This window comes from Ambystoma mexicanum, chromosome 5p (assembly GCF_040938575.1).
Source record: "Ambystoma mexicanum isolate Mex_15411 chromosome 5p, UKY_AmexF1_1, whole genome shotgun sequence".
In the NCBI taxonomy this organism is placed as follows: Eukaryota; Metazoa; Chordata; class Amphibia; order Caudata; family Ambystomatidae; genus Ambystoma; species Ambystoma mexicanum.
The window spans coordinates 1,354,237,039-1,354,263,096 of NC_090930.1; the positions used below are offsets into that span (position 1 = coordinate 1,354,237,039).

General features: G+C 46.3%; 1 protein-coding gene across 1 annotated transcript in view; it reads left to right on the forward strand.

Annotated features, from left to right (window-relative positions):
* The first annotated feature begins 2,173 nt into the window (after positions 1-2,173).
* The window catches only part of ANKRD33B (ankyrin repeat domain 33B), a 261,955-nt gene continuing 238,070 nt past the window's right edge, over positions 2,174-26,058 (forward strand). Inside the window, exon 1 of the mRNA XM_069613755.1 lies at positions 2,174-4,276. Within this exon, the coding sequence (XP_069469856.1) occupies positions 3,701-4,276 (576 nt within the window). The 5' untranslated portion in view covers positions 2,174-3,700. The remainder of the gene's footprint in view (positions 4,277-26,058) is intronic.

The following is a 26,058-nucleotide window of genomic DNA, read 5'->3' on the forward strand; positions in this document are numbered from 1 at the left end:
GGAGAATATTTCTTTCAGAAGAGAGGCGGACATGGGTCAAGGGGGGAGAAAGAGGGTCTGCTGCCGGATAGTAGATCAAGGAACCTCATCTCTCGAGATGGGGTTGAAAGAGTCAAAAGATGGCATTGAGGTAGTCAGGTAATTGAATCGGGAGGGGCAGATATGGGGCATGGGTGGAAAATTTGGTATCTTGTCTAGTGATGTGTTGTAGAAATGCAGCGAGAGGGAGTCGCAGAGTGTTTGCGTGGGCGTGGTCTGGGCAGTAGTGCAGGTGGGTTTCACGAATTCGGAGATGTTCCTGTGGAGCTCTTTGCTCCTTTTGCGAGAGTTCAGGATTCATTTATTGTAATAGGCCTTTTTGGCCTTTCTGATTTCGGATTTGTAATTACGGTGGTGGCGTGGGAACATAGATCTGCTGAGAGTGGTTTTAGATGTTTGCCATTTGCGCTCAAGAGAGTTATTTTGGCTTTTGAAAGTCTTAAGGTGGGGCGTGAACTATTTGGGGGACAGTCCTTTGCGAGGGGCTGCGGGGCGTGAGGGGGTGAGAGGAAGTAGTGATTCTTTAAGCCAGGAGTCAAAGGATTCGATGGTTAAGGGACTATCTGAGGTCGGCGGTGCTGGGAGTCTGTGTAGCAGGACTTCAGCTAGGTCAGGGAGTACCTTGACTTTGTTCCAGCATTTGTGATCATGAGTGGGAGTAGGGAGATCAGTGGGTGGAGGGGGCGGTGTGTGGACAGAGAAAGGAATGGCGGAGTAGTATGTCCAGATGAGCGGTTTGGTACTAGATACAGGGACAAGGTCATAGGTGCTGAAGATTGCATCAAGGGTGTCACCACCGGAGTGGGTTGGACCTGTGATATGTAGGGAGAGGTTGAGTGCCTCTAAACTGTGGACCAGGGGTTGGGTCATTGGGTTGTTGGGCACCTCGAACCAGATATTGAAGTCCCCCAGTAGTGTGAGTGTTGGGTGGTTTACCTGAATGGTAGCTAGTGAGCCACAGATATTGTTGGAAAAGTGTCTGTTATATCCAGGGGTCTGTATAGGAGAAGGAAGCTGTGAGTGAGTGTTGATGGTAGAGTTTTACTAGAAGGGATTCACAGCTAGCATTGCATGTCTGGGTTTCGGTGAGTGAAATAGAGAACTTAGGTTTGTAGGGGCAATAGCCTCTTTTGAACCAATGGAACGGATAGCCCACCGGGTCTGGAGTAAGTATCCCGCAGCACCAAGCAGCGAATTAAAGCAATTGTATGTGAAAACATCAACAAGAGCAAGTTATCATTAGTAGAAACATTTGCACTTCATTTTAACTGTCTGGCAGCAGCAAATAAGAGTACCTTCCCTGCGTGTGTTGTTGTTTATAGACTGCTAATGTGGAGTTCATTCATGTTTATTCTTTGCAGCTGGCAATACAGCAAAGAGGTTAACTGCAAAATCGCAGCCTCTGTGTCTTGCCCTAAAATTAGCACTCAGCTAGCACCCAGACCAATAACTGTGCAACGTGAAGGAAAAACTATAGCAATAGTCAATAAATACCTTATTGCGTCAATGTGTAGCACTGCTAATCTCCGTGGTGTGGATCATGGGCTGGCACTGATGAGCAAAAGTTTGCATTTGGGAATCAAAAAATGACATTGATTTCAATGTTTGTTTTTATTAGATGAGATGATCCAACATTTTAAAGCATTCTAATTTTTGAACATACACTTTGAGAGCATAGCTGCCATAAGAAATAAGAACAGTGACGTATTTATGAAGTAGTGATAAAATGAATATGCGAAAATACTCTAAGACTATGAAGAAATCCGTTATAAAGATGTGCTTTCTTTAAAGTTTAAAACATAGTTTTCAGAAAGAAAAGGGAAATAAAAATCGCCTAAAATTGGGGTTAGCACGGATTTCTGAAAACACACCATCAAATATTGAAATGGGAAAGAACCTTTCGAAAATGTTTGTGCATGTTGGGAAACTAAGTAAATATAAGGCAAAAAAAGTGAAACAAGCCGATAAAAAGGAAATGAAACGGCGAAGGATTTGTAAACGCTTCGCCTGTTAAGGTGCCTGTTTAGTGCATCGGTTTGCACACCGCTAACAGACAGCTGCATGTTTCCCCTTTTTAAATCGTCAACATGTTAAACCCTCGCCTCAATCTCCTCAGAGAGCTGATCGGATTAGATGCTAGGAGTTTCGCGACAGCCTCTTTCCCAACGCGGCTCTGCCCCTTTCGCCCTCGCCCGCAGTACCTGGAATTTAACATTGCATTTTTTCGTTGTCTTCGCCGTCTCCATTTACATCTAAGGGTGGCATCAAACGAATAAGAGTTTAACAGGACTTTCGCTGGCAAGTCGACTGCATCATCTGGTTGGGGTGGACCACAGAAACTTTATCTGAATTTGTATCCTGTGGAAAAATATTCCAGTGCTCGTGGTAACTGGGAAGGACAGATACGACGTTTATCTGAGGGAAACACATCCCTGCTCTTCGGAAACCCCGTCCTCTGCCTGTCTGACATCCGGTTGTTCAGGAGATATCAGCTGTTTCGGCTGATTTTCACGGGCTACTTTTTTGTTTTTGGAAAATCCAAAACATTAAACAGCGATTTTCTTGTGGCTTGCGGTTTTAGCCGCGCTAAGGGTAAGGGAGCCATTGCAAACCAAGCAGCACATGGAGTCACCGGCCGATGATTGGTTTGTGAATTGCGTGCTTTATCCGTGGTCACGTTCATTGCGCTCGCGCTCCTCACTTTTGGCTACAAGAGGAGAACTTGCCCTGGCTGACACTCAGAGTTTGGCTGGGATGCTTCTTGGAAAGGCCACGCTCATCCACCTTAACTGTTTGGAAAAGACCTGTTGAACGGCGACTGATTTTGTCTCGAAATGACTCACTTTGGAAAAGAAAGGAATCGTGTCTCCTGCCATCCCCCTACTAAGTGAGGGTGGGACAGGGGCCAACAGGGGATTTCCAAGGACCCGGGACGAGCACTAACTCCCAAGTTCGCTTATCTTGGGGAGGGAGGGGGGTTTAGGGTCAGGGTTTTTTTAACCCCACTAACTTACATTCTGGAGAGTTGAGGTTCAGCTGGTCATGCCCCCTACTCCTTGATATGGGGTTAAAAGACGTTTCTTTAAGGAATGAGAAACCGGTGTGGAGATTGCGCCCCCTATGCCTTTTATTGCCAAGGAGAGAGTGAAACAATGCAACCGCCCAGGCTTTGACATGGGGGCATTGAGCTGCTGTACTGGTTATGGCCCATTGACATTTTGATAAAGGAGTCAGGGGGGCTTGGTTAAAGGGACCCCCAACCTTTAAATGTAGGTGTTTCTACTTCGCTGGATCGTTCATAATCCCATTATTAAAGGCTGGGAGTACTATCTGTTATTCAGGATTTAGGAAGAGAAGAAATATTTATTATAGACACTCTTGAGGAGTTGAGTGTGAGGGATGGGTGGCAACCTTCATCAGCATAGTGAGGTGATTTTAATAATGCATTTTCTGTTTCTTTTGTCGAGTGTTTAGGTGGTTGTTATCACTGCCCACTGTCCTTTGTGAGTAGTTGAGGTATTTCAACCCTTTTCGACAAACATATGCAATGTGCCAGTGTGTGCCCCTCTACGGGTAAAGCAGAGAATTGTTTGAGGTGCTCTGGCGAAGAGACCTATTGAGAACCAAGACTGATAGTTGGTGTGAGGTTTGGGAATCACTGATGGTGCTGCTTTCTGGGACTCGGGATGGGGCCCCTGTAGTGGGGGGAGGGAAGTGCAAGGTGGAACCTCTCCCCCAGCAGGTAGTAGAGGCAGTTGAGTTGGATGAAAAGCAAGATCCTACAAGGGATGGCGTCTTGGCCTGGCGAGGGGCTGCAGACCCCCTTCCACAGCTCCTGGCTGTTATTCCCACCCCGGCAGTGTCCCAGCGACGCTCTAGGGACTCTGGGGGACCCAGAGGGGAGGTGGACGAGGAGGACTATGAGGAATATGATGACTTCTCAGACCTGTCGGATACCCGCAGCATCGCTTCGGACGACTCTTTCTACCCTCCAGACGTGGAACGGCATGGATGCCGGGGAGTGCTGGGCCTGAAAGATGAAAATGAGGAGGAAGAGGATGAGGTGGAGGGTGAAGAATTTGGTGAAGGCAGCTTCCGCAGTTGGGATAGTGTGGAGAGCCCTGAGCCATTATCTGTCTTCGGGGCCTGTTGCAGCAATAACCCAGTGGTACTGAAGGCACTTATCCGCCAGGGAGTGAGTGAGGCAGACGTGCAGGAGACTGACCGCAATCACCGGGTAAGACATGCCATCAGAGGAGGGAGGGGAGGGTAGAAGAGTGCTATAGGGAGCCACACTGCGATTAAGTTGTCATGCAAAGCCCTGCAAGAAATAAGATACATTTAACTGAGGGGTGGAGACATGCCCAAAATGGAAGCATTTTAGTAGTGGAAAGAGAGTGGCCGGGCATCTCCAAAATTACTATTGGATAACAACTGCACTGTTGTCATGGGCAGTTTAGAGTGACATCCCTGGCCAGCTTCTCTACTGATTTGATCCATCAGAATGGTTAAACCTCAAATTGCCATCTAGGCTGACCTTTGATTTATTTACAATGTTTACAGATTGAAGATTGTAACCCAAGGTATAAGCAGCAAGTATGATGGGTGCAAGATTATGAATTCATCTTAACCACTGGCATTGTTCTGGGCAACCTTCCACACCATAGATTTGTTTAGCTCATCTGTGCCATTGCAGAAGGGGACCAGCCAAATGAAAATCAGTCTAGGTCCTGCCACCTGTCGCAGCAGTTCAGCCCAGCTGAGAGGCCAGGTTGCCTCTGCATGGAAACACAAGCAAACCCAGATGTTTAGGCCTTGTTGGGCCTCATCAGTGAGGTACATATGGTTTCCTGTGACGCAGCGAGTAATGGACCAGCCTCTGGGCATACACGCTCTCACTTAGCGAGACAAACTGTAATCCAAGGACAAACACAGCGGGGTACATACAGAATGAGAAACAGAGATTAGTTGGCAAATGCAATACATTATTGATTTGATGCATTAGAGCCACATGTGAACAGAGAATGCGAGAAGGGATGCCACAGAGAATTGTATTTTCCAGGTTTAACAAGAGGGGAACAGGCTGGGTACAGATTTGGTCACATATGTTGTCTCAGATCTGGGTGTCAACTGTTCTTTCAGGAACAGAGAGGTTTTCAATTCTCATCTGAATTTCAGTGCCTAGAGGATACTGCTTGTTTTCATGAATTGTCTTTGTTGGCCCTGTACTTTCTCATTTGGAGACAAAATTGCTGAAGGATGTTCTCTGAGCACAACATAACGTTATCTTACATTACATACGAGGTATTCTGCCTTTGTGCTGTCTGAAGCTTTCTAGATGATACAATACATCTTGAACCTGATGAGCGGGAGCTGGCAAGATTCTCTTAGGGGGAGGGGATATGGTTGAGTTTTCTAGAGCTGCATGTTAGATGGGCGTTAATGTGGATGACAGGCTTGGAAAGTGTTAGTGTGGAGTCTAATAGACTGTCGATCAGGGCATTATCTCTTGCTGGTCGAGGGATTTGTAATATAATGTAAAGTGGTCTCGTATAGCGCAGGTTTAGCCATTTTATTGACCCGTTGGTGCTATTTGCACACAGGTGACATTTTAAGTGGGAACTCCTACTCTATTGAATTCAGTGGCAGCTTAACGTTTCCTGACATAAGACTTCATCCCTTTGACTGTGTTATTTGAAAAGTCTTTCTTCCATGTGAGGTCCTTGCCATTGTACAAGCCTGCTTTGGCAACAGGAGCTAATGACAGATGACAGGAGTTAAGTAGCAATGCATAGTGCTGAGGCTAGATTTTGCAGCATAGCTCTCTACTTTGAAAACCTTCCTTCACTATTGCTAATGAGCACTATTCAAAGCCCCCAAGTGCCTTTAAATACAGCACCTGTTCATGCAATGGTTGTGAAATGAGACGTTGATGTATGAAGGATTCACTTACATGCCAATATAAACAAAGGTACAATTGGAGCACGTTGGGAGATCTGTTATGTAGCAGGTACTTTCAATAGGATGCCCTGACAAGGGTAAGTACACATTCCCAAGTAAAGATTATCCATGGTAAAGCATGCCCAAAATGGCCGGACAATGCAAGCAGATGGCAGCCATCGTTTCTAGCTTGATATCTGCACTGTTCAATAGTTGTGCTTGCAGTTAATATGAAGTGGCAATTTGTGAATCTCAATTTAAGCAGTGGGCAGTACTGATAATAAGTCTAATCTGTGATACTTTAGTGTTGCTGGAAGTCATGTCCTTGTGGGCTGTGCATTTTCTATCAGGCCAAAGCATCATTCTATTTGAAAAAAAACACTTCAATACAAGAAATATGGGAAGGGAATAGATGTTCAATTTCTCATAACAATAACTGGGCCCTTACAGTGTAAAATTCCCTGCACCCACACAATTTTCATCTGAGAATTGGATGCTAATGCACAGGCAAATGGTAGCCACAATTCCTTTGCTGTGCAGTCGTTCAATGGTGAGCGTTCTTGAAAAGTTGATGTCCAACGAGGGTCTAGAAGAAAATGACCATTCAAAACAGCATAGGAAAGTGTGCAACCGTATCAACTAACGGCCATCATTTGGCTGCCGTGATTTCTCTTTGGGTGGCAACTAGTCAATACAATAAGGCATGAATAGAAGTCACATTGAAGCTTTCAATCAAACACTTACCTGATTCCTTACTTGTTTTTGTGCCCTTATCGCCATATTTGTAAATCATTGTTTTTTCCATGAAAAAAGATGAGAGAATGCAATGTAAATTAGGATAGCATATCTTGTATACAGAGTAAACAGTTTGAAGACAAACCGTTGCTGCATATATAACACCAGTGCTTAATCAGTGGGACCAAACATAAGCTTGTAATCATGTGGTGTCAAAATCAATTATCCTCACCATATCATTGTGCATAATGTCAGTGACTCACCTTGTTGACTGTTGTTATATCCTGGACTGAAATATATACACCTTCAAAACCACTGTGATCACTTCCATTCTCAGCAATGCATCACAGGGTCCTGCCACCACATCTATGTACCTACCGTTCCTGCTTATACCTCAGTAGCCTTTCTCTCCACTTTCAGATTTGAGAAAAAGGGCCAACAGGGCAGAATTGCTAACAGGTTGCAGGTTGTGGTGGGTTTGAAGGTCTATCTGAGCACTATCTATCTAGAGTGGGAGAAGTGTGGGTGATCTTGGGTGCAACAGTTTTGAATTGTAGGAGTGAATGTTTTAATTTCTTTATGGTTCTTGAGTGCCCTCAATACATGGTAAAACAGGCCTTAAAGAGTGACATGGTAATCACCCATCTCTATTAATGGGCTCTCTGACATCCCAGGAATACAGCAAACAGTCAAGAGAAGCTCTTATTTTGAAATAATGCTCTGATGAGACCTAAGGTACCTGTTATTTTGACCCTTATCTATTGCATAGAATACGAAGGGACACCATAATAGTTAGAATCTTCAATTTAGATTGTGTAGAGTAAACTTGATATTTTACATTCCAACACAACACCATATTTTAGACTACCAAAAATCTAGGAATAGATACAGAGAAGATGCTCAAAATTGAGTCTATGTGATCCTTTCAGTAACTTAGAGACGATGAATCAATTTGCCTGTGAGATAGCTAACATGAATCCCTCATCCCACTCTGCAAAGGGCATAACCCTTGGGTCTATTGGGAGCTCAAACCACTTCCCCAAAGAGGATAACCCTCAGGCCTACTGGGAGTTCAACAACCATGCAATCCATGTTAGTAACAGAATTTCAGCCCAGAAAATGTTGGCCTTATCACAGATCGACCAAGACTGGATCATGCTGCTCACTTATGTGCGTTCTCTGCAATCATCCATCGTGAAATGAGGAAGGACCTTGTGCAGGCTCAGGGGCATACAATGCCATCTGAAGCAAATTCTATGGGAGTTTACAGCCAAAGAACACTGCACGGTAAACCTGCAGCCCTTAGAAATCTGTATTGATTATATTTGGATATTTTTCTCCAGTTCCTACCTCCAGTCTCACATTTAAAAATGCTTCACGTTAAAATGGCCCTGGGCCAGTACAGTCTACGGGCCTCATTAAAGGTCTGGCGGTAACCCTAACACCGTTTCCGCCGCCTGAGATCCTGATGCCACCGGGACATTACAAGTCCCGGCAGCCCGGGATATCAGGTGGCGGAAAGTGTAAGTCTCCATTCCCATGGAGTCCCATAGGGCTCCATGGGAATGGGGACACGGAAGCAACTTGGTGGGCTTGTGCCGTTACGCCCGCCAGGTCAGACCTGCCGGGTGCCTCGGCCCCTTCCCGCAGAGTTGTAGTGTGGTGGTCCAGAAAGGGTTGTGGTACGATGCGACCGGCACCCTTATTTCTGGACCGCCACACTCATAATGAGGCCCTATGTTAGCAATTGTTCTTGTTTTATGCCCAATTTAAACAGTTTCTCTAATCCCATGAAAACCTTCTCCCTGCCTCCTTGAATCCTGGATTTGTGATTCTGTAATGGTGTTAAATGTAACATACTTTTCATATCACTGAATCTATTGTGTCTGTCAGGCCTGGGTGGAGGACAAAGGACCCGGGACAACGTCTTACTTCATCACCATACTTTTATTAACTAATCACTTCTTCCTCACTGAGGCTCCTCCTCTTCCTCCCCTCACTTCAGCGCCAGTATAACCCTTAAAGTGATAGGTGCGTCCCTCACAATGCCTCCCCCTCACATATCTCCTTATGTCCATGTCTCACTTCTTCAATGAGTCTACAAGGCCTTTTGATGATCCGTTGCGGCCGCCCTTCTGGGTGCAGCTCTTCACGCCTCTCTGCTGGTATGTAGTTATCACCTGCGCCTTCTACTTCATTTCCATCAGGTGCCCTTGGTCCTTGGTTGTTCTCCTCTGCGGCATCTCTGTCTGGCATAAAATGTTTGAAGAATGATGCATTCCTGGGGAGGGCACCCTGTAGGGGTTAGCGGCTCTCACCATCGTCCACTTCACATCGGTCACTGTGAGGGGTGTGCTGTCCTACCTTGTGTCCTTTTTCCTCTGTATCCTTTGCTTCACAAGTCATTCTTCTCCTGCCTCAAACTCTTTGGGTCTCACCTTTCGGGCCCAGTCAGTTCTTTCTTTGGCTGAGTCCTTTGCTCTCGCTTCTCTCTCTCTCTCACCTCATCTTCTAGGATGTCTCGGTCTCCTGGCTGCCACTGGATTCCTTGACTGCCTTGGGGAAGGTGTGTCTTGGCTTGATGTACCCTCATAAGGTCACCCTGTGGTACCCCTGTTACCAAGTGTAGTGTGTTCCTGAAGTGCCGTAACATTTGGCACAGTGCTTGCTGGATTGACATGCCCTCCATATTCGCTTTCTGAATGGTCCTTTTAATGGATGACATGAATCTTTCTGCTATGCCGTTCGATTGTGGCCTTAGAGGTGTTATCTTGTGGTGTGTGAATCCCATGTGCTTTGCAAATCGGTGGAAGTCCTGGCCACTGAATGGCAGCACGTTGTCGGTCTTGACTGTGGCGGGAATGCCGCACTCGCTGTAGATTTCATCTATCACCCCGTCTACCTGGGAGAAGGCTGTGGATGGTGCTTGACGATGGGAAACCTGGAGAATTCCTGTACTTTTACCAGAAGATGGTCCCCTGACTCTAGTGGCCCTGAGAAGTCCATCACAACTCCTTGCCATACCTTCTCCGGTAGGTGCATTGGTTGCAACGGGAGAGGCGTCTCGCTTCCGGATGTGCACTGGCAAGGTAGGCAGCTCCTAACTACTTCGTCCACCATGGCGTCCATGAGCAGGAACCATGCTGTCTGTCGGAGCAGTTTCTTGATTGCTTCTACTCCCCGGTGTCCTTCATGCGCCTGCTCCACCAGCCCCCTCTGTAGGGATGCTGGGATGACAATGCAGCAGCTTGTCAACAGAACTCCTTGTTCCGACACTGCGAGCTTGTGCTGATATTTGCCATGCCTTCAAGTTCCTGTCTTTTGACTCCCTCCAGGTGGTGTATAATTCTCTTGTAGTCCTTCCATTTGTTGGAGGACGTGAGCTCTTTGGCCCAACTAGTGGATGGGTCAGCCTGTATTGCTCTGGCCAGGTCCTGGATGGTAAGAGCGGGTGGTAAGGCCTGTTCAGTGATGTAGCATAGGTATTTCGTGTCCCCTTCCCTCAGTGGCATGTCCCTTGGTGTAGGGTGGCGTGAGATGTAGTCTGCAGGGTTGCGGTCTCCCTTGTTCTGTGTGTAATGTCATAGTCGTATTCTTGTAGGGGGATGCTCCACCTTTCTATCCTTGGAGGAATCTTTGTCCTTCGGTTGCCAAATAGTGATAGGAGGGGCTGGTGGTCTGTTATGAGTGTGAACTTCTTCCCTATCATAAAGTAGTGGAAGTATTCTCAGGCCCACACGTCTACCAAGCTTTCCTTCTCCACCTGTGAGTGTGCGCTCTCTGTGTCTGACAAGGACCGGCTTGCATGCGCTACCATGCAGCTTTCAGGGGTGTCCGGTCTCTCTCGTTGCACCAGGATGGCCCCTAGGCCGATGGGGCTGGCGTTGATCACCAGTTCTGTGTGCCATTGTGGATTGAAGTAGGCGAGGTGGGTAACATTTGCTAGTTCGGATTTGATGGTGTCAAATGCCTTCTGGCATTTGTGGGACCATGTGAACAGCTTGTCTTTCTGTAGCAGGCTTCTAAGTGGCTTGGTGGTGACAGCATATCGCTGTAGGTAGCCGGCACAGTAGCCAGCCATCCCCAGGAATGATCTAACTTCACCCACTTGAGTGGGTATCTGCAGTTTGTTGATGGCGTGCACCTTCTCTGGGTCAGGCTGCATCCCTTGTCTCGAGAGAATGTGGCCGTAGAACCTGAGTCTGTCCTTGATGATGTTGCATTTCTCATAGCTCAGTGTGAGCCCTGCCTTTGTCGATGAGGGCTTGGTCATGCTCTTCCTGGAAGGTGCCGTACACTAGAATGTCATCAGAATAGTTAAAATCCAACTTGACCGGGAGCAGCAGATGTCTGATGGTCTCCTGAAAAATCTCTGCAGCGGAGGAGATTCCAAAGTTCAGCCACTTGTAACAGAATAAACTGTCATTGGTGGCAAAAGTGGTGATTCCCCTGGAGTTGGGGTGTAGTTCCAGCTGGTGGTGGTACCCCTGGTTGAGGTCCGGCTTGGAGAATTTTGTTGTGCAGTTTAACTGCACGATCATGTCCTCTATCTTTGGACTGGGATGTCGTTCCCTCTCAATGGTAGTATTTGCCACTCTCATGTCGACTCATAGTCGAAGTCTGTTTCCATCTTTGGGTACCACTACCAGGGGTGAGATCCATGCCTTGGGCCCCGTTGCAGCCTCTTTTATATAGTTTTCCAGGAGTTGTCGTAGTTCTCGTGAGACGGCTTCCTTCAGGTGTAACTCCACCCTTCTAGGGTATTGTGGGATGGCGTTGTGTTGTTGTTAATGTTTAGGCTGATTACCTTGCCTTTCAGCTTTCCCAGGCCTTTGAAAGGTTTGAGGCACGTGGTCCTGATCATCTCTTTATTTACTTGGGTACCCATCATGTCGCATATAGCTTTATTTCTATTTCCGCTCTGATGTCCTCTGCATACCAAACGTCATTGTCTTGAAAATGAATGTCTATAAGGCCAAGTTCCTTTGCGGTGTGATAGCTCAGCAGGCATTTTCCTTTGACTGGGCTTTTGTGCACATGAATTATGGTGTTGGTCATCTTTCCTTTGAATGTAAGCATTTTTCTTAATTGCCCCAGCAATAGTAGTGGCGTGCTGGCTCGCCATTGGAAGATTCTTGCTCTTGACGGTACTAGTTTCCGTCTATTCCCAGATAGTAGGAACTCCTGTTCCCCCATGATGTTGATGGTGGCTCCCGTGTCATTTAGGAACAGATGGGTGACTGCGTCCATGTTCACCATTACTTTTGGTGCTTCGCTGCCGTCTTGCTCCCCATGTACCAGGTTCACAATCTTATCAGGAAATTCTGGGCCCTGGCCATATGCAAATCCATCCAAGTTTGCGTACAGATCACTGTAGCTGTAGTGGTCCGCATAGTAGTCTACTTGTGGCAGCTGATTATTACCTGGGGGTTCCTCGTAGTCTAGGTCCTGGTAACATCACTCTCACCATTCGCCTTGGCTGCTTTGGGTAAAACTGTGGTTTTCTCCAATGTGTGGTTGTCGGATTCGGCCTGTATGGCTGTCTCCAGTTGCTTTGTGTCACCAGATTCTGTTGGTCTGGTGGGAACAGTCTCCTTTCTCGGCAGACAGCCTGGAAATGGCCTTCTCTTCTGCACCAGGAGCATTGTTGGCTCATCACTGGGCACGAGCCCACGTGAGGGAATATCTGACCGCAATAGTAGTGTAGTCTGTACGGGCGTGGCCCTGGTCTCGTCTGTGTGCACCCTTCCCCTGGCGGTCCCCTCAGAGGGGACTGGTAGTCGAGTGCCGCTCTCCCTGTGTCACTGCTGCTGGTGAGGGCTGCTACCGAGTCTTATCTGTCAGTCTTCGATAACATTATCACTTCGTCATCTTAAAAAGCCGAGAATTGGCAGTGGACCAACTTTTGGCACATGCATGTGATGAATTCCGCCACTGTCTCATGGGACCCCTGTTGGCACTGGTTGAACACATACCGTTCATAGTCCCTGTTCGGCTGTATTACCAGTATCTTATCCAGGGCAGCCACAAGGGCGTCATAGGAGGTTCTGTCTTCTGCCGGGATGGTTTTGATGCTGCCACTGATTTCCATCCTCACCAGATTCCTGGAGATGTCCTTGAGCACTGGTGACTTTTCTGGTGACTTTTCTTCCCCTGCTACCTTGATGAATTCAGTGAAATCTTCGACCCATGCTGTCCATCTGGGTCCTCTGTCCAGCTGGGGTTGGAGGCTGAATGGGCATGGCTTCCTCAAAATTGCCACGTTGCTGCCAGTGTGCTGTATTACACTCTGTTCCCCTATTGGGTCCGACATGGTGGTCAGTGTGTTGGGCACTCGTGTCTGGTAGTGTTGTTCATTCTATGAGGTGGTACCACGCTCCTCCTCTGGTGTCAGGCTTACTGTGGCACGGTATACGCAGCACAAAGGATGACAGTCTCTCTGGCTTCTGCAAGGACGGGTGGACTGCCCTCATGCAATTCCCGCCATTCCGACGATAAGGACAGGCAGGGTGCCTGAAAGGACACAAGGATCTCGGTAGGTGAACCTCTGTGGGGCTCACAGCAGGACGGCTGCTCCGGCACGCCGAGCAGGATGGCGGTTCGTTTTTATCTTCGTCGACAGTTGTTAGGCCATGGCAGAGGACAAAGGACACGGGACAACGTCTTACTTCATCACCATACTTTTATTAACTAACAACCTCTTCCTCCCTGAGGCTCCTCCTCTTCCTCCCCTCACATCAGTACCTGTTTAATCCTTAAAAGGATAGGCACGCCCTCACAACAGTGTCCTTTCACATGAATCAAAAGTACTGCCCATCTTTCCATAAATAGATTTCCTAGCGAGTGTAAGGTTCCTCTTTCTTAATTCTCTAAATGTATCCTTGCTAGACCAGATGTATAGTCAGTGTTCTGCAGAACCTATGTGACGGGAAATAGAGTTAAACCTTCATTAACTCTATTCCATGGCTTTCTAGGAAGTCTGTGGGAGGTAGAGAGCCAGATCAACTGGTTGAGAGAAATGTGCACGCAATGTTCCATTCCCACCCATAATTCGCTAGCAATGGATCAAGTCTGCTGAAATATCATCCTTAACTTCATGGGTAAAACATTTCTACTTCTATCCGAGACAGCTAGATTCCTGTTACAGGCCACTTGATTTCACCTATTGATCTTTGTAACACCTAAAGCATCACTTTTAACATATTCTACCACCATTTTAGCCCCATAATATTGCTGATATAGAGCTGAATTGCTGTGAGATGTCTATTGTTTTGCATCTAGATAGCTCCTTGTCATTCAACAGGGATGGAAGTGCCTGCATATGCATCCCCAGTCCACATCCTACACAGCACATGATTCTGGGGCACATAAGCATTGTACTCTGCGTCACAGCCAGCATATTGGTGCACTAAAACATTTGTGTATTTGTTCCGAGCTTCATTTCAGATGGTATCCTTTGAATCCATGTGCTCGTTATTAATAATACATATTTTGTTATCAGGGTATTCATAGTGTCCGTGGCCAGGATTAAACTCTACATAACCAATGCTCTGATTTACAAGAAAATTAAAAATATAATGGGGTCAATTAACTTCTGAGGCCCGAATAAAGGCATGTCATCATCAATAAACATGTAATAGACAATAGGTACTTAAACCTGGTGCACATATTTGGGAAGGACATTGTTGGCTTTGGAGAAACTGGTTGTGTCCTGCATATGTCAACATTAGTGTCAATCACCATGCACAAGTACTACATCAGTCTGAGCTTGCATTTCCTCACCCAATGAATGATGGGTCTTGTAGTCTTGGGTCACTTCAATTGCAATACATAATATCTGCCCAACAATTGTCTTAACATTGTATTATATTTTACCCCCTTGATATTGATAGCAAATCTTCATATGAGGTCATTCGCATTTTTCTTTTCTGAGATAAAGCTCTACATCACAAATGCTCTCATTTAATAATTTGTTGCAGAGACTTCTCCAGTGGATGGTGACTTTATTTTATAGTTCAATCAGCTCCTGCAATTTCCTGCAATTTTCTTGGATATAAGCATTCTCTCTAAATCCGTGCCTAGTCACTGCTTGTCTGCTTGTTGTCATAGTGTCATCTACATTTGCATATCAAGGTGTGGAAAGTGTGGACTAGTAGCCTTAAAAGCCTCAGTAGAAGCCACAACAATGTTTGCATTTGCAGATGAGGACGGGGCACTAGAGCGTTCAGGCACAGATTATTGCCAGTGCATTGGTGGACTCGAGCTTAGAACCCTTACCTGGGAACTCCCAGGAACTACAGATTTCATCCCTGCACTAATATTAATTGATTTGCAAAGTCAAATAATCTTTATTTTGAACTATAAAATCATCTTCAGAGAAGAAAACACAGCAACATAAAGTAATTACACATTTTAAAACAATCACAACAAATAGAAAGGGAAAATAAAAAATACTGTTTTCAACACAACAGACTCTTATACGCCACTTTTCCAACATTTTCCTTGCAGAGAATGCATATTTAGTAAAAGGATAACGCATTAATGAAGTTGTCTGTTGGGGAGTGATAGAAAACAAAAAAGCGTCATCCGAGTCTGTCCAGTTCCAAGAGATCTCACTATGGGAACCAAGTACTCCTTGCTTAAAGATATAAAATAAGGGTACAATAAAAGAAAGTGAAACAGATGTTCCATAATCTGACTATCACATAAGCAGATATAAACCCATTGGGGTCAGCTATATTGGTTTCTACCTAAGGGAGTTAAGGGGAATAAAAGAAAAATTAAAATGGAGCTTTGAAAGTTCAGTCTCTATGTGCGGAAGCGGGCATTGAACCCATGCTGCGTGCGCTGTATTGCTTCCAAGACATGTGCGCTGCCCCTGAGTTATCCTCCCATAGTCCTCAGAAGAAACGAAACACCCAAAGGCATGGTTTAGCAAACCGCACCAGATGCTCTTTGTGCTCTGATTCCAATTTAAGAGGCCAATGGAATTGAGTAACGGGTTGTCTCGACTCTGTTCAGTCTTTCCTCACTCATCCAGGCCAAAAGCATCTGTGACAGTGTGTGTGTGATAAATCCTGGAGATCTAAAAGGATTTGTTTAAATATGCAACAGACAGTCTCTCACCTTTACAGTTCAGGAAGGAGCTAAAGATCCTCCTGTTCAGTGAACGGCTCCTCCCTAACAACTAGATCCACACACCCACCACTCCCCGACCTATGGGAGACTGTGTTATATGCTATTCACTGTTTCCTCTCCTTGTTGTGTTGTAGATCCCTTGCTGCTAAATTGCACACCCATCCCCCTCCCCTGTTAGGTCCCTGCTTCTCTGCTTTCTTCACAGTGTTCTTCCCCCTATTTGTATTTGTATTCATTTGTTATTTATATAGTGCCTTACGCCAAGGCACTGTACAGAAGCCAATTTACAGTACAATAGTAGGGTAGGTTATAATACAATATAAAGCAGGTAAACGCCTTCAGTCCCAAACTATAAAATGCACAATAAAAATTGAAGTAGAAAGGTTTTCAGAGCAACACAGAAAGTAGGATACGAATCAATAGAGCGTTTAGAAAGAGAGAGAGAGCATTCCAGTGCAGAGGAGCAAGCAAAGGGAACAAACGAAAATGTGAAGTCTCTCAAGTAGGACGAGGTACAGTTAATAGAAAATTGGACTGAGAGTGAAGAACACAGGAGGGGACACAGAAAGAAACAAGGGATGAAAGATTGATGGGAACAAGACCATGGAGGGCCTTGAATACAATACAGAGAACATTGAATTTCAGTCGAGAGTGATAAGGCAGCCAATGAATAGAGGCTAAAGAGGTAGAGATAGAATTATGAATAGGTACGGAATACAAGAGATGAATGGAAGAATTGAAGACAGACTTTAAAGGAGCTAAACGAGAGACAGGGAGGCCAAAGAGTAGTGCAGAATAATATAATAATCATTAAAACGTTTGAGAAGATATTAAAAGTTTAGTGGTGCTATATGTAAGAAAAACCCTAACCTCACAAATGTTAAAGAGATGGAATCGATAGGAGTGCGATGTGATAGGATTGTGATAGGCAAAAGAAAGGTTGTGGTCAAGATGTAGAGCAAGATTACAGACAGTAAGAGAAATAGGAAGACGAGAAGGTGGAAACAGAACAAAGGAAGGAGGAACAGGAGAAGGGATTGTACAAGCTGGGAAGAAAGAACTTAAATTTTTGAGGCATTAAGAACAAGGCAGTGGTCAGACATCCAGGTTTCAATAGTGGAGAGACAGACTGAAAGATCTGACTAAATACTAGATGTACAGGAAGAAAAGGATAGACAGAGTTGGGTGATGAGATGATCAGAAGAAACTATCACCCAGATGGCGTTTCAAATTTAAACAAGTCAAAAGGCACTGGGTCAGGGCCTGGCAGGACAGAGCTATTTATTTTCTTATGGGTAAAGACTAGAGGATCAGATAGTGGCTGGAAGGCCAGATAATTAGTTGTTCTTTATAACTTTCACTGGTACCTGAGCTGACATTATAATGTGATGCTCCACGATAGGGTTTTATATTCCAAAATAAATGTTAAACCACCTTGCAGGAGGCATAATCGAATGGTCATTCCTCATGGATGGGAACAGTCTCAGTCCATGAGACAAACCAATCCACACCTCCAGAATGTTACACTATTTTTTTTATTCCAAGTTAGCACACAGTTCCCTTTACTTTATATTTTTAGGCTTACTAATAGTTATCTAGTAAAAGTCCATATGGGTGTTTAACAGTGGTGTATAATGTGGTGAAGTGGTGAGCGCACTCAAACGTGCTTGTTTTTCTCTCTTACAATCCTTTCATGCCATCCCAGGAATTGTAAGGTGCATACAGGGTTATTTTAAGATTCAAACTAGCTTTTTCCAACATAGTAAAGAATGCCAATAATTTGGATTACAGCACTACATTATCTGCCAAGCAAAGTTCTATTTTTGCCAGTGCAGTCGATATAAACTCATCAGATTTTTGTCTCTGATTCAGATATAACCACTTTAAAGAGCTGCAAGTTGTTTTAGTACGTTTTGCATGTTCTATTCCATTATCACTCTCAGACCTGACAACCACATAAAAATGTAATATACTATGCCAGGCCTTCATCTGTACAAAAGAAAACGACAACAGATGTGCTACTAGAATCAGTAAACTGTGTAGGGTTGTCGGCAGGAAGTCTGCCATAATGTGGATGAAGGCCTAGTTCAAAAGGATTGAATAAACAAATCCTCAGCAGCACTCATGTTAGCATCTGGCAGTCCGAACTATTTCACAGGCTACATCTTCTTCCCGCACGGAGGGCAGACACCCAACAATCAAATTCACAATTTAATTTAAAAATCTTCCCTTATACAAACGTAGAGATTTTCCCACCATGTTAATCCCCACTATTTATTTCTTGAGTCAGTTTATCAATGAAAGATCCAAGAGGCGAACATAGGCCGTGGCCATGGTAAGCATTATAAACAATTACTCTAAGAAAATGAGTTTCCCAGCCTTTCCTTAGCTCCACAATCAGAAAGATATCTCAGCAAAGGGGATCATATTTGCCTTTACATCTCAGCCTAAGTGAAACATAGGTAGGAACGCCTCCTCTGTTTCTACCTTTTTTTATCTGCTTTTGTTGGGACATAGAAGCATTGAAATCCACATATTGAAAGTAAGACAAATGCCCATGTCTCCTGGAACACCAATTTACACTGCTCACGAAATCAGGACCTACTATTTTCTTTTCTAATCCTGCAATGCTCCATGCGACCAGGATTTTAACATGGCCAGACAGCCTGAGCCCAGCTAAACCTTGGTCTGGCGGGGAAACTAAATAGACCTATAAACCACTTCCTTAACATTAAAATAGAGCAGTCCAACAGTAAATGGAAAGTAGTTTCAAGCTAAACACTCCTTATTAGAGAACCTACATTTTCTCAATCTACGCCTCCCCTAGCTGCCACAATTTCCTGTGTTGGGAAAAGGTTCATACGAAGGTGCAGACAATGTGTACATCAAAACTCCCCCTGACACTTATATAAATATTGAGGGATTGTACCATATGGTCCCGCATCCACCAACAAACGAGAGAAAATGTGATCTCCTCGTACCAGTTCTATTGTCTTAATCCAGTCTCTTGCCCACAGTCTAAATGTCATCTTAACAGGGTGAGTGATTAGAAAAGAAAATTACCATTCTTCCCGGATGCTACTGCTTCCAAAGAATTTAACCTCAGCTCGTATCTTATAGCCGGGGTAGGGACACTTTGTGGGAGCTTCAGAATTCTCCTCCAAAAAACTCAGTCTAATTTCACCCAATGGGCTGCATTACAAGTTTGTCGGTCTGAAAATAACGGGGCCGGTAGCAACCTACCAGCACCCTTTCCAGACCGCCAAACTAAGAGTCTGCCGGTAGGGGCAGGCCTGACCTGCCAGTAATTCAGGCCCCTACCAGCAAAGTTTTCACTGAAGGACTGGCACCGTTAGCAACGTTGCCAGTGCTTCAGCGACCTCATTCCTGTGGAGTCCTATGGGAATCCACCGGAATGGGGATTTACTGTTGCGCTGCCTGCCATAATATCCCGGTGGCACCGGAATGTCAGGCGGCAAAAACAGTGTTACAGGGTTGCCAGTAACCTGCCGCCTATCGACAAGTTGTACCGGCAACCCCGTAATGAGGGCCAATGTCCAGTTAAGCTAAACAAGGTAGCCTCTGCCCCGTACGTCATTACTAGTACTACCTTCTTGCAGTAAAACTCCCTAACTGGAGCCAGTGAAAAGTAACCAAATGTATTATCTACATACCCTGCATGCGCAGCTAATGACATCAGCCTTTTCTTCTTAAAGGCAAGTAGTTCATGCATGTTTTTCTGTCTTAAACAAGAAAAAAACAAATACTTAAAGGTATATACCCGGTCAAGGACATTACTACCCAAAACCCAGCTGAAATTCTCTGCCAATTTACATTTCTTCTTTTGAAAGGCAAGAGTTTTTGCTACGTTAATGCGAAGATTATTCAGTTTAGTGTATCCCTCTAGGTCAGACAATTGGCGCTGCAGGCCAATCGGGTGTTGTTCATAAGGACCATATTGTCCGCATAGAGTAAATAGTTCACATGTGTGCAGTCGACCTTAAGTGGAAAACATTGTGTAGCCGAAAAAGCATCCCTGATATCTGAAATAAAAAGGCTGAAAAGCTAGGGGGCCAACAAACATCCTTGGTTCAAACCTCTTTTAGATTTAGCCGAGGCCGAGAGGCGCCCCTTTTTATCCAACCTGACTCGTAGCAAAGTGTTTTTTAATGCAAAACAACAAGGATGGCTAACAGCTTTGTAGGACAACTCCATTTGTCTAACTTAGCCCACAGTTTCTTTCTCGGGACAGTGTCAAACACCATAGTGAGATCAATAAAGGCTACATAGAGGGGTTTTACACTCACTAGGGCCTCTTTTTTCAGAAGCGTAAGAATGAAACCCTTCACCTCCGTGCCAAATCTTCTACAAAACCCAGTCAGAAACACATCTAACCTCTTACTCTTTTTTGCCCAACTCCTTAGCTCTTGTAACACCAACCCAGCAAATATCTCAGATGGAATATCCGAAAGTGATATAGGCCTGTAATTTCCAGGTGATAAACGGGAGCCTTTCTTATAAATTGGCATCACTATAGAGTTTAACCAGGACACCGGGAACACTTTCCCACTAATTACTTTTTTAAAGATCTCATGTAAGATCTACGCCCAAATCTGAAGATTAATTTTTAAGACAATTTTTGATTTTTACAATCAGATTGTAGAGATCGTCCCTTTCCCAGTCAAACAACCAAAGGTTAGCCCCACATTAAACCAGCACAAGGGGGTCATCATTCTCAGTCATATATATTGACTGAAAATTAACTCTCCAACAATCCTCTGATATTGGATTAGTCTGAAGACAGGACTGTAGCTTCTCATTAGATTTTATAACATCTCACGAGCATCCTCTAGAACTAGATGGTTTTTATGATGGCGTAACCAGTTTTTATAAGAGGGTCTTCGATCAATGTTTTTGTAGTGCGTCATCTAGGCGCAATGATTTAAGCGTCTTGCACTGGTTTCTTTTCTTGAGAATAATCACCCGGTCATATTTATTCTGATAAATAACTCTTGGTTTCTTCCCCTTAGGCATTTTCTCATAGATTTCGTCCCAGACCAACTGATAGCCACTACAATTAAATTTTCATTAAGGAGTTACACACAGGTACCAAAATTGGGTTGAATAGACCACCGCTGTAAGTATTCCAACACACCCTATTTTTGCCAGTTTTAACTTCTAAGGGGATGCAATACCTGTCTATAAATATACTACTAGATTGTATACACCATGTGACGCTTAGAGGAAAATGATCACTGACATCTGTTTCTTCAATTTTCATATCGTGAACCTCCAGATACAGATCCTCAAGAAACAAACCAGTAGTCTAAAATATTCTTTTGTGACCCCCTAACCCATGTGTAATGTGGGTCTCATCCCCCTTTTTATTCCCGTTCAAAATGCACAGGCCCCAAGAGTGAATTAGGTACACCCATGATGCTCCCCTTTTTTGCAAAGCTTTATCAGCTGAGGAAATTATCTTTTCCTTTGACCAATCAAAGCATCTATTATTGAGATCACCACATACAATCCATGAATGCAGCACCAAATAATGGCAGCTAACCAAAATGTCTTCAATTAAATCTAGAAACTCTGTTTGCAAAATCTTCTGCAGGTTCTCTTGCCCGGACTGGGCCCTCATTCACACATAGAAAGGACGCAGAGCCGGAGAACTGGAAACACAACCTTCTTTATTCCCAGTATAAATGAAACTGGCATACATACGTCAACACTCCTCCCTATCGCCTCTCGTCACCAGGACACACCCACCTGCAGGGCAGGCATGTGGCTTAAAGACGCAGGGGTCAGTAACACCACCCCCGGACAAATGTACACACATCTGGGTCAACATTCTTCGACCCAGCGTATCGGCTTCCGCGTTGTTCGCTGGGGTCTGGCTTGTCACCCATCTGCTTCTCTCCCTCCAGAAGGATCAGACAGGGTTTCTCCTAGACCTGAGTCCCCTACGGGCGGGACCCACAAGTCGTCCCACGGCTCCCAAGCCACCTGGTCTGGTTCCGGTGGAGGAGACTCGCAGTCTTCTTTCTTGACGAAATGTTTGGAGAGGGAGCTGTTTCTCATGACTGCTTTGTCTTCATTCTGGGCCGTTACCATCGTCCCTTTGACGGCTGTGACACTCATGGGTTTCGGGGAAACACGTGGAGTCTGTCTTCTTGGTCATGGGCTGTTGAACAAGGACCTCATCCCCATCCTGGAAGTACTTGGGCACTGCCCGGCGCCTTGCGTGTGACTCCTGCTTTGCTTTCCTTTTCACCTCAGCGTCTCTCTTGGCTACTTCCTCGTCTGCTCCTCCCGGAATCGAGGAGTCTCTCACTAGGCGTGTGTGGACATCGTAATGGAACATTAATTCTGCTGTGGTCCTGTTGGTGGCCTCATGCGGGGTATTGCGATAATCCTGTAGGAGCCAGCAGAGGGCTTGATGGGGATTAGTGGCCTCTATGCAGGCCCTTTGGAGAGTTTTCTTCATCGAGGCCATGAAGTGCTCTGCCATGCCATTCGCCTGTTGGCACCGTGGTGTTATCTTGAGGTGTTTGAACCCCAAGTGCTTTGCTAGTGCCTCGAATTTGTGGCTGTTGAACGGCAGGCCATTATCAGTCTTGATCACCCTCGGGATGCCCCATTCGCTGAGTACCTCCTCCAGTCACCGGGGGGAACGCCGTGGTGTCAATTCTGTTGACGATGGGAACATCGGGAGTATTCATCAATGAGGAAGAGGAGGTACTCTCCGGACTCCAGTGGCCCATAGAAGTCGACTGCGATTCTCCCCCATGGCCGCTCCGGGATTGGCGTGGCTTAAAGGGGCACCGGGGGTTCTGCCGGATCTGAGCACTGGCAGACTAGGCAGTTCTTGAACCACCCGTCAACCAACAAGTCCAGGAAGGGGAACCACACGTGACAGCGTAATTGCCTTTTGGTGTTTTCAGCTACTCTGTGTCCCTCATGAGCTGTTCGGACGACGTTGGCCCTGGGAGCAGCGGGAATGACGATGCAGCAGCCTCTCAGGAGTATTTTATGGTCCTTCACGGCCAGCTCCGACTGCACTCTCGCTAGTCTCTCCATTTCCTCTTTGCACACCCCTGGATGCGCCAAAGTGGCCCTTCAGTAGTCCTTCCATTTGTTGGTATTCGTCAGGCTGATGACAAGGGAGGTTGTTGGATCAGCACCTGACGCAGCCGCAACCATGTCCAAGGACAGAGCAGGTGGGAGTGAACTTGCAGCCACGTAGTCGATGTACGCTACATCTCCTACTCGAGTGACGGGAGGGCCCGCAGGATGGCGGGAGAGGTAGTCAGCCGGGTTCAAGTTACCCCCAGGCCTGGGCACTATGTCGTAATCATACTCCTGCAGTCTGATTCCCCATCTCTCGATCCTCGGGGGCATCTTGGTGCGTGGGTTGCCAAATAAAGATAACAGCGCCTAGTGATCAGTGACCAGGCTGAATTTCTTGCCGATAATGAAATTGTGGAAGTGCTCGCAGGCCAAACGGCAGCCAGGCTCTCCTTCTCGGCCTGTGAGTAGGCGGACTCTGGCGTGGACAGGGCCCTGCTGGCATATGCCATGATGTGTCTGGGGTTGTTGTTAGCATCACTCGTCTGTGCCAGGAGTGCTCCCAGGCCAACAGGACTGGCATCCACGGTTATTTCTGTGTGCCAGGAGGGGTCAAAATATGCCAGGCGATGAGCTTCTGTCAGTGCTTACTTGACGGCCTCAAAAGCATGTTGGCATGCGGGGGACCACTCGAACAGTGCATCCTTCCGCAGCAGCCTCCTGAGTGGCTCGTTAATGGAGGCGTAGTGGGGGATGTATCTCGCACAATATCCCGCCATTCCCAGGAAGGAGCGAATGTCGGCAACCTGCAGCGGTTCCTTTAGTTTGGTAATGGTGCCGACCTTTTGAGGGTCGGGCATCATCCCTTCACCAGAAAATATGATTTACTAAACCGACATTTGTCAATGTTAAGTGTGATGGAGTGCAGCGTCATGCACCTCTTTGGATGCCCTGAAGATGAGGATGTCGTCACTGTAATTGAGTGCACCGGGGATCGGCCTGATGATCTGCCTCACAGCTTCCTGAAAGATCTCGGCCGCTGAGGAGATCCCGAAGTTTAGTCTCCGATAACGGAACAGTCCTTCGTGGGTGGTGAACGTGGTTATCACCCTAGAATCGGGATTCAGCTCTAGTTGATGGTATCCCTGTATCAGGTCAAGCTTGGAGCACATTTGGTCGTTATTGAGTTGCACGATCATGTCCTCAATGCATGGGCCCGGGTGTCTCTCCCTCTGAATGGTGGTGTTTGCCATCCTCATGTCGACACACAGGCGCACCCCCCCCACCTTCTTTTGGTGCAATGACCAGAGGTGAGACCCATGGAGTGGGTCCCGTGGCGAGCTCTATGATGCCATTGGTGAGTAGTTGGTCCAGTTCCCTGGAGACCGCCTCTTGAAGATGGAACGCCACTCTTATGGGGTGCTGCAGGACTGGTCTCACAGATGGATCAATGTGCAGCCTGATTGGTGGGCCTTTTAGTCTTCCCAGGCCAGTACACAGTTGGGGAAATTTTTCCATGATGTCACGTTTGGTAACGAGGCCCTGGGGTTCCCCGGTATCGACGGCTCTCACGGTGTCCTCACGCCTCTGATGCACTACGGCAGAGGTTATCACGTCGTCAGCACCGACGTGGATGTCAATGAGCCCCAAACATGAGGCCGTGTAGTAACTGAGGAGACATCGTCCTTTTGTGGGGGCAGCGAATGATGTGTATGGTTGTATCTGTTTGCCGTCCTTTGAGGAGGAGGCGTCACCTGAAATGGCCGATGGCCTGTAAGGGTTTGGCTGAGCCCCACTGGAAGATTCTGGATTGTGTCATCTCTAGCGCTGGTTTGTCAGGGATTCTCAGGTATTCTTGCTCCCCCATGATGTTCACAGTGGCACCAGAGTCTACTCAGAAGTGAAACAAGCCATTACCCATCTTGACTGGGATCCGCAGAGCTTCCTTGGCCTCCTCACTGTCTTGTATGAGGTTGATGTATTCGTCCTGTGCTGATAAGTTGTAGTATGAGGAGCTAGTGGTAGGTATGTATGAGTAGTTGCTTTCCTCTTCTATGTACCCTTCGGGGGGTTCATCATACTCGTCTGCCAGGTGGGACGGCTGTTCGTGATATCCATAGGGCTGTGGATATGCTGGGTAGTGGTATTTGTCGACGGCATGGACGTACCACCGTAGGTTGGGCTTGTAAATCCGCTGTTGAAAATATTGAAGTTGCGGTGGCTGATGAGGCATCCTGGTGGGCCTTTGGGGTCTCGGGGTAGGGAACCGCCTCCCCTCCCTGCAGACGGTCTGGAAATGGCCCTCTCTCCCACAGTTGGCACATCTTTGTGACAGGGCAGGACAGTATCCTGAAAGCGGGAATGCCATGCCAAATCGGTAGCACTGTCTGAGTTGTCTGGGTGCTGGCAGGTTGGGTTGTCTGTATGAAGCGGCCCCTCTCTCACCCTGCCGTGGAATTGGCTGTTGGACTGCAGCAATGAGGTCTGTGGTGTCATGTTTCAGTGTTGGTGTGCCTGCCACTGAGGCAGCCCAGGCGTCCACCCTCTCAAAGATTCTTGCTAGTTCACTGACCTCTGGAATCGTGAGGGCTTCTTCAGTAACTGTTTCTTAAGCATGGGTGATAGGCAGCCTTCAAGGACGCGCAGGTGGATCACTTCGTCGAGAGAAAAGGCATCAAACTGGCAGTGAGCCCCTTTGACCCTCAGGCGGGTTATGTACTCATCAACAGTCTCCTGTGGCTTCTGCATGCATTGATTAAATAGGTATCTCATATAGTCTCTGTTGGGTTCGATGATAAGTAGCCGGTAAAAGGTCAAGTGCAGCAATTAAAGAGGCGAAATTAGGTTGATCAGCCGTTGGGATGGTCTTGACGATAGTTTTCACTCCAACCCCCACCAAGTTGAGGAAGACATATCGGAGGTGAGGTGAGTCGCATTCACCAGACCTTCTCATGAAGTGGTAAAAGTCCTCCATCCATTCGGTCCACCGGGGTCCCTTATTGGCTTGTGGCGTAATGGAAAAGGGCAGGGGCATGTGTAGCTGCACCAATTTCATGCTTCGGGCAGAGGGTGCTGAAGCAGGCTCGCCCTTGTTGGCAGATGTTTTCCTCTGAACTGGTTATTGGCAACCACTAGCAC